The sequence below is a fragment of the Microtus ochrogaster genome, chromosome 19 (genome assembly GCF_000317375.1).
Source record: "Microtus ochrogaster isolate Prairie Vole_2 chromosome 19, MicOch1.0, whole genome shotgun sequence".
NCBI lineage: Eukaryota > Metazoa > Chordata > Mammalia > Rodentia > Cricetidae > Microtus > Microtus ochrogaster.
In genome coordinates this window covers 28744975-28754437 of record NC_022021.1, presented here as the reverse complement: position 1 = coordinate 28754437, position 9463 = coordinate 28744975, and the positions used below count along the sequence as shown (strand labels likewise).

Genomic DNA, 9463 nt, shown 5'->3' with positions numbered 1-9463 from the left:
GGATAAGGTAGCTCCATCTCAGCCAGGGCATGCACAGTAGGTACACACTATTTCTGCACTGCATTCTCGGCCCCCAACACAGACTTCGGACAACCATGAGAATACAATGACCAGATGATTCTGCACCTTTTCAATGCTAAACGATGCTTTGGTTGAAGACCATAGAGCATGTCTGACATTACAAAGTCGGGCACTTGGGACGCTTCAGCCTTTTCAGACAAGGACCCTTCCAAAGGACACCAAAACGACCCAAAGTGACAGGGACTAGAGGTTCTTGGGATTTAGCCATTTCTTTGAAAATGATCTCCAAAACTAGGAAGCTGCTGTCCTTTGCTTTTTACAACGCTAAGATGAGCGTCTGAGAGAGGCGGCTCAGCGGACAAAAGGCGCTGCCACTTCTGATGACTCCAATTTGAGCGCTGGGGCCGACATGGGAGAGAGAACAGAGAGAACCAACTCCTGCATGTTATTCTGTGACCTCCACACACACATGCAACACAAGATCAGTGTTGTTCAGCCAGGATTTCCATTCTCCTCTGCCTCTGAAGCACTCATCCTTGTCCCCCTCCCCCAACCTACTCAGCCACAGAGCACAAGACAAATGTTCATATGAAGTCGCCGGCTCTTGCTGGTCCTCGGCCCGAGCCTGCGCAACAGCTGTATTAAAGCAGAGACTGACTTTCCCCAGCGACGGTGCTCTGTCACATCCTCCACATGAGCAGTTTCTGCAAACACAGGGTAGTAAAGGAGGAAGCAGATACAAGATTTTTTTATTCAAAATAATTTAAATATTGTGAAAACCTGGCTTGACATGTACGTATTGTTTAAATCATATCTTAAGATGAATCAATGATAAACATAATACTTTTCTCTAGTTAAACCACCTTCCCCATAAAGTAATATTACAGACATGTTTACTCTCCCTCTTGCAATGGCTAGCCCAGGGAACCCCGTGGCTCCAGGCTGTAAGTCCCATCTCTAGCCTTAGACCCAGTGGACATTTGCGTTCTTATCCTCCACGCTGGCCACCATGTCTTCAATGGCTCTCCAGTCAAGCTTGCTGAGGATGCTGCCAGTGCTCTCAGACACGCTGTCCACGCCACCCGCCAAGAAAGACAAATCAGGTTCTTCCTCTTCAGTGGGCGACATGTCCTGTGGAGTTGGAAGGACAGTGGTAAAGGGAGCTGCCGAGCAGGTCTGCACTGACAAGGTGCAAACACAACTGTGGGCCTCAGATCTGACGACAGTCAAGATGGGCTCTGATAACCTGCAGTACAGTAATCTGTTCTTCTTTTTTAATTTATTTATTATGTATATAGAGTTCATTATAGATGGGTGTGAGCCATCATGTGGTTGGTGGGAATTGAACTCAGGACCTCCGGAACAGCAGTCAGTTCTCTTAACCTCTGAGCCATCTCTCCATCCCCAGTAATCTGTTCTTATTAAAAAGAAAGAATCCTGGCTGGGCGGTGATGGCACATGCCTTTAATCCCAGCACTTGGGAGGCAGAGGCAGGCGGATCTCTTTAAGTTCACGGCCAGCCTATTCTATAAGAGCTATTTCCAGGACAAGCTCCAAAGCTACAGAGAAACCCCATCTTGAAACAAACACACACACACAAAACAAAAAAAGAATTCTGATAGCTAAATGGGAGGACAGAGTTTGAAATCCTAGGAGATGGGCATGCCTACAATTCCAGCAGTCTAGAAGTGGAGGATCAGGAGTTCAAGGATAATTTCAACTTTACATCGAGCTGGAACCAAGTCTGGACTTCTCAAAGGGCCTGGAGGGTGTAGACTCCAGGGCCAGAGAGATGGCTCCACAGCTAAGCATGCCTGCCTCAAGGACGAGGACCTGTACTTAGATCCCAGCCCATGGAGGAAAGCTGCATGCGCTGCATGCACTCTTAACCCAGCAGAGAAAGGCTAACCAAGGGCACTCGCTAGCCTGCCAATACAGCAGAGCCACCCTCTCAAGGGAACGGAGTGGTGGCTTGTGCATGTGTATCGCACACACACCAAACAAACTCAGATACATACAAACACACATACAACTAGGAAGAAACAAAAGGTGTGTGGGGGTATCTAACATAGGAGGAAAATGAAAAGACTCCCTGAAATGGTGACAGATCAGAGGTAACAGACATACAGGTCTAGAGAGCCAGCAAAGAAAGCAACAGAGGGACCGAGATACTTACTTTGGGAGAGGGAGGAAGGCACTAGATAGATGTTGGAAATTTATCATTGGGTTCAAAGAAAATGAAAAATAAAACAAAACAAACACAAACCAGTAGAAACTACATGAGATCCTATCTCAAACAAAACATACATACATACATATGTAAATACATACACACAATGAAGGAAAGAAAGAAAAACTAGATGATTTCGAAATGACCAAAGTAATCATCATTTTCAAATCTTACAAAAAAGCAGGTACAAGGAAGAACTCTGGGCAGCACTCACCTGTAGCAGGGGCCTGTCGTGAAGAATCCTGTGGATTTCTGAAGGCAGAGTCCAGGGACTCACTACCGTCTCTTCTCTCTCATACTCCATGTACCCCTGCTCCACTGGAGGAGGCACCCCAACAGCCCCATGGCTTTTCGTATGCTGCAGGCTCCAACATGGAGTATTAGAACCTTTAAAGGGAAAACACATGGGAACTAACCAATTCATTCAAATATGTATTGATTGTGACCTTATTGTTAAGGACGAACCAGGTACCCCAGCGAAGATTTGATCCACAGGAGTTATAACAATGTGACACAAACACCAATTCCTACCACCTCTTCTGATTTGAAAGTAATGGTGATTTCACCTCTAGAGCAAGAATGCCTGTCTCAAAATGACAGAGGAAAAGAAGGAAGGAAAGCAGGTACCAAGTGGAGAATCAACATCCTAACCATGAGGGCAGGAAGTTGAGAGGCCAGGTGGGTCCTTCAAGTGCTCAGGGTACAAGCAGAGGTCAACACAGGCGACTACAAACACCTGCCCACCCCATGCCAACCTCTGGTACAATTAATTCTTGTCTAGACATAACTGTCTTGTTTGATGAAATCAACATAATTATTGACACCTAGAAAGACAATACAAGCGGTGTCTCCACTGACTTGAGTACCAGCTGCCTTTGACCTTGATGACCCTGTAGTTCTCTTTGGACCATGACTTTCCTTTGGACTTACTCGGCCTATCTAATCTTGAGGTAAAGTCCAACATGCATTTTGTGTAACTCTGTGTAAAAAAATTTCAAAGTAGGGTTTTCTTACCTCAGTGTGGACAAAGCTTTATTTTTGATAAATTTTACATTGATTATGGAAATACACACACATGGTAAAATGGGTATTATGTTGTAATAAATTAACATTTCCACCAGGTAACAGTTAACCATTCAGCAAAACTCCTGAACACAATACACTATTAAGTGCCCTAGGGCTTTTCTCAACTCTCTGGGGGTAGATGTCTACACATTTGCTACTTTGTGTCCTCCGTCCTATAGCCCACATTTCCCTCTCTCCTCTGATGACTGTGTCATTGTCCAGTTTGTTTTGAGAACCCATGTGTAAAAGAGACCCTGTAATCATTTTTGTTCTCTGTGCGGTTAATTTTCCTTAGCACAAATGTCTCCTGGTGTAGACACAGTGTAGCAAAAGGCAACTCTAGTGCAGCCCGCTCAGTATGTTGCCTAGGCTGGTCTTGAACTCCTGGCTCAAGTGATCCTCTTGCCTTAACCTCCCACTAGGTGGGACTTCATGTGTGCTTCACCAGGAGAGCTCAAGTAGCCTAAAGCACACTATAGAATCAAGGATAGCCTTGAACTCTTGATCCTTCCATTTCCTATCTCCAAGTACTAGGACTCTGGATTCTGCACGTATGCTTCCACACCTGTGAGAGTTAATAGTAGACCTGAAGGCCCAAAATAGGTACAGAGTTTGGAAGATCCTAAAACCTAGACTGTTTGAAACAAAGACAATGGCCAGGCATTTGGTGGTAGTATACGCATACACACACATATATATGCTATAATACTTTCCTGTTAATATTATTAAACAAAAAATATGTTTTCATATGTTTATAGGCAAATAAAGAAAAAAGCTCAACAGCTGAGTTTAACTTCCTAGCTAGCTATTCAAGTATTTCACTGGCTCCGTGGAAGGGAATGCAAAGATGAGGAACACAGTGCTGCTCCAGTCAGTCAGTTGTGGGCTTTCACGGTCTCTATCGGACTAACTACAGCCTCTTCACAGCAACTGTGTATTAGCTTCCATTCATAATGAGGATATAAACTTAAAATTGAACACATCACATTAGAATCCCTAAAGGATTACAATTCAGGCTGCCTAAGCCACATGCAATGGCATCTGTCTATAACCCTCGCTCTTTAGAAGGCTGATGTACAAGACTGAACTTGAGGTCTCTCTGGGATATATAGCAAGACTCAATCCTTTTTTTTAAATTTATTATGTATGCAGTATTCCGCCTGCATATATCCCTATAAGTCAGAAGAGGGCACTAGATCTCATTACAGATGTTTGTGAGCCACCATATGGTTTCTGGGAATTGAACTCAGGACCTCTGGAAGAACAGCTAGTGCTCTTAACCTCTGAGCCATCTCTCCAGTCTGCAAGACGCAATCTTAAATGGATAAGGATGTCTTCAAAGACACTCAGGGTGTAAAGGATGATTTCCACTAAGGAAGAGAGTACAAAAAGGCTGGGAAACCAGCTGTTACAGAAGCAGGGAAGTTGTGGAAGGTGGGTGGGGCCATGGAGAAGGTTTGGAAGTCTGTATAGGTGTGAGCTACTGCAGGTGACAGCAATGGCTCACAATGGGACCAATATAAACACAGTTTTTCCATGGACTCCAAGAAGCCACGATGTAGGAGTGGCGGCTCAGGTTAGTAATCTTAGCACCTGGGACAGTGAAGCAGAACTAGCATTGCAAAGCAACAGAGCAAACTCCTGGGATAAATAAAAGCTGCTCAATGCCATTGGAGTTTCTTCTTACTAATAAAATAACTTTGGAGACCCCAAGAACACAGTCAAATCACAAAAGAAAAGGGAGCTTCAAATCTTACCTTGCCACCGCCGAGATGAGCCTTGGAGCTGCCCCAAGGGTTTCCCCTTTTGGAGATGACTGGAAATGTGTCTGCCTCCTCCAGGCCGGTTTATTAGAAAAGTCTGCCCATGTGGATTCTCTCTAAAGAAGAATCACTTGATTATTAGAGAATCACTTGATTATTAAAAACTCAATGCTGCTTATGCTGTGCTGCAGTGATACCTCAGACATCAAACACATTATTCTTCAAAAAATTTAAATTTTGACAAGCAAAATTTTAATAATAGATATATTGAGAAATTGAAATGGGTATATATATATATGTGGCAGTTTATTTATATACTTAATATTCTATTTTATTGAAGAAAAATTCTTAGGTGCCTTTGATATTCTCAATAAGAACTATATAAATCACTAACATATATTTACACCTGACTCTATTTAATAAACTTTTGCCTACTGGATTGCAGGGGTTAATTTATAGAGAGCTCTGCTGAGCTGCAGCTGGATGGGCATGACTAGACAGGGGGAGGGTAAAAATGAGGCATGCAGACCGTGAGGGGTGGCTGCTCCTGCCTGGATGATAATGGCAGGCGGGGAGGAGAGGAAGTAAGAGGCAAATTCCAGAAGAGAGAAACTTAACACAATTTTTGCCTTTTCCTTGGTTATTCTATAAATTTAAAAGTTCATAATTATGGCGCTAATTTTTTCACTTTATATTATATACATTTATATAATAACTCGAGGTAGCAAAGATGAAGAAGGGGCGTGGCTAGGCGGGCAGAGTGCACAGGGCCCAGCACTGCGTAAGCAGGGTGTGTAGTGCACACCTGTAATCCTCAGGAGGTAGTGGCTGGAGGCAGGGACGCTCACGGTCAACCTGGGATACAGGAGACCCTTTCTGAAAGCAAGCAACCATCAATGCTATGGTAGGTTCTGAGATTATTTTGCCAGGTGACAGGCCAAACTTGTCTTACCTCCTTGGAGAAGAGCAACGTTGCTGTCTGCCGTGCTGAGCGGTGGGGGATCTGCCAGGTAAGGGTTTGCCTTCAGGTGCTGTTAGCTGCACTGAGTCAGACAGCAGTTCATTCATCAAGCGGTATGCCTGTGAGAGCCGCTGACTATAGTGGTCAGACAGTAGCAATCTGTATTTAGAAAGAAAATGTCACTTTCCTGTTCCTTTCTAGAGTGAGCACACGTTCTACAAATCCTTCTACCTTCTCAGACTTCTCCCAGTCACTGGACAGCAAAGTGGATGACTACAGCCCCGTGGAGGAGGGCACTACAGGCTCACTTTATAATCACTGAGTTTGGGAGATGGAGGCAGAAAGATGGCTACTTTGAGGCCAACCTGGGGACATATTGACATCCTGGCTCAAAGAACCAGCACGATGATGATAAAGGTGCTTGTGGTTTGGCTTCTGAGGTTTTTCAGACACATACAGATGAATCCAGGTTGGTATGGGAGGGCAGCAGAAATAGAGTGAATACACAGAAAGGTTTGAAAGCAAATTCCTAAGCCGCTTTTCTTTTCAATAAAAGGGTCCTCCCTTGACATTCTGTTACTAACAGGAAGCTATTATGTAATCCCCAAGGTGCAAGCGAGCTAGAGAGCATGTTGAGGGTACCAGCTCCAGACTTACCTATCTTTTTCATGTTTCATCTTTTGTCTTTGCCTGATCTGCCTTGAAGTCATATAAAACTGCACAGGAAAAATACCCACTTAGTTTATTATTGTTCAGTCCAAACAATTAAAGCACTAGACATTCTTCTGGCATTTACAAAGGTGCAAAACACCAGAAGGTTTTCTCTTAGTGTAAAATATAATCTTAGATTAAAACACCATGAACCCAGCTTAGGTGGCTGAGGCAAGAGGATCATGAATTTCACGTTATCCTGAACTAAAAGAGAGACCTTATCTCTAAAAACCTAGTGCAATGAGTTCATTATGACTTATTTTTCAAATTTTATGCATTAGGACCAATGAGATGGCACAGCAAAGAAAGGCACCTCCTTCCCAAATCTGAATACCCAAGTTTGTTCCTGGGACCCTCTGATGGAGAGAGAAAACCTTTACAGCTAGTTTACTCTAAACTTGCATAACTCTCTGCTTGGGTTTTGTAGGCTCTGAGTTATGTACCTATTCATATTGTACCTTATTCCGAGGCAGGGCCTCACTAAGTTGCTTAGGCTGAGTTTGAACCTACGTGATATCTTAAGGGAGTCCTTGAACTTGAAGAACTTGAAATCTTTCTGCCTTAGCCTCCCAGGTAGCTAGCTATACTCCTGTCTTATGCCACCAGCTGAGAGACCCTTCTTTTAATTCTGTCTCCATGAATGAACCATTTATTTTCAGCTTGGCTCCTTGAATGCATTTAGCATTCTGAGCAACTTAATAAATTGCTATCTCAAGTAAAAATAATAATATTATTTGTAGAGCTGGATGTAGTAAGCATATTAAAAGCAACCCTTTTGCCGGGCGGTGGTGGCGCACGCCTTTAATCCCAGCACTCGGGAGGCAGAGGCAGGCGGATCTCTGTGAGTTCGAGACCAGCCTGGTCTACAAGAGTTAGTTCCAGGACAGGCTCCAAAACCATAGAGAAACCCTGTCTCGAAAAACCAAAAATAAATAAATAAATAAAAGCAACACTTTTAGTCCCAGCACTCGGGAGACAGAGGCAGGAGGATCTCTGTGAGTTTGAGGCCAGCCTGGGCTACATACAGAGTTCTAGGCTAGTTATGGACCAGGGCTCAAAAAAATTCTTTGCATCTATAAAATCAAGTTTAAAGAATACCTATTATGTATATTTGTGTGAATGGGCACACAGGGGTGTAGAGGAGTCCAGAAGAGAAGGGTGCTGGGTCCCCTAGACTGGGTTACAGGGGATTGTGATCTGCCTGACAACCAAACTTGAGTTCTCTACAAGAACAGAACATAGACTAATCATTGACCCATTCTCCAGCCTCCCAAACTAAGCTTCAAAAATGTCTTTAGTATCTACATGGCTGTTTCAGCTACCAATGAGTTTCACTGAAAATGAAAGAAACAGTTCCAACTGGTCACCCATTCAACCTCCTCGTCTGTTTAAAATGACAGAGCCTTAATTAGCCTGATAGAGAAAAAAATATTTAAATTCATTAAATAGAGCAGTTTGCACAACAGCCTGACACACTTTGTTCAGATAACTGACTAACATTTGCTCAATAAAAAAGGCATCCAAATTACATTAATCTTTTCCTTGAACGTCAGTCAGGAAAAACCTGTACATACGCAGTGAGACCGCCTTTCCCTGTCAGGAAAAACCTGTACATACGCAGTGAGAACGCCTTTCCTGGGGTACTACAGACTTACTGGGCTGTTTCTGGGGCAGAAAGGGTTACGCTCCTGTCCCCTCTTTTCTGCCAGCTGACTTAAGTATTCTGCCATTCTCTCTTTGCGCTTTCTTTTCATCCAGATTTTAATCTCTCTTCTCTCCTTCTCAGTTCTTTGGGGGCATCTGCCAGAAGGGTGCTGAATCCTGAAAAATAAGCAGAAGAACCCTATCCAGTGTTGCTGCTCTGGACAGAAGGCACCGCACTACACACTCAAGTCAGCCCTCTCTGCTGTGCTCTGAGAAAGGTCAGCAACATCAAGTCCGGTGGGAAGCAGAGGCATGTGAGTTTCTAGAAGTTGAAGCCAGTGTGGTTTACATAATGAGTTCCAGACTAGCCAAAGCTACGTAGTGAGACCTTGCCCCCTCACCCCCACCCAAGAAAAAGAAAGAAAATTATGAGAATGCCCTTAGCAAATATGCACCCTGGTGCCTCACTGTAAATCGCATCTCGGCATCTGCTTTTCAGAGGACTCAAAGTTAATGTGCCAGTGGCTTCTATCTTAAGTCACTGTTCTGCAGGGACACCTCATTAGCCCGCTGAAATACAGACCAGGTCTGGACTTGCTCACGCTGCCTTAGTAAACTGTCTTTCCTCCCTTGAGCTCCCACAGCACAACTGACACAACTCTGGACTATAATTTCACCATTCAAGACCAGAAATCAAATTCTATCTTTAATTTAGTAGACCATTGACAAGATGTTCATAACATACTCATTAACTTCAGGAGATAAAAGGACAACTGAAGGCAATTAAGTAAGTTGGGGTTTATTCTCTTAACAGAGAGTGCAGGGGACCCAAATTTGAAGTGCGGCACCCATATCAGGAGGTTCACAGCCATCTGTAACTCTAAATCCAGAGGGACTTGAAGTTTCTGGGTACCTGCATGCACACATGTATATATGCTACCCCTGACTCAGATGCACACACATGTACATACCCTACCCCTGACTCAAATACACATAATTTTTTATTGTTTTTATTGAGCTATACATTTTTCTTCACTCCCCTCCCTTCATCTCCACACACATAATTTT

The 9463-nt window shown here is 43.6% G+C and overlaps 1 protein-coding gene across 1 annotated transcript in view; it reads right to left on the bottom strand.

Annotated features, from left to right (window-relative positions):
• Nucleotides 1–755: 755 nt before the first annotated feature.
• Nucleotides 756–9463, bottom strand: part of Cplane1 (ciliogenesis and planar polarity effector 1) — a 100080-nt gene continuing 91372 nt past the window's right edge. The window contains exons 46-51 of the mRNA XM_026783707.1: nucleotides 8407–8572; nucleotides 6698–6756; nucleotides 6032–6199; nucleotides 5074–5195; nucleotides 2466–2638; nucleotides 756–1152 (exon numbers count right to left, since the gene is read on the bottom strand). Coding sequence (XP_026639508.1) covers nucleotides 985–1152; nucleotides 2466–2638; nucleotides 5074–5195; nucleotides 6032–6199; nucleotides 6698–6756; nucleotides 8407–8572 — 856 coding nt within the window. The 3' untranslated portion in view covers nucleotides 756–984. The remainder of the gene's footprint in view (nucleotides 1153–2465; nucleotides 2639–5073; nucleotides 5196–6031; nucleotides 6200–6697; nucleotides 6757–8406; nucleotides 8573–9463) is intronic.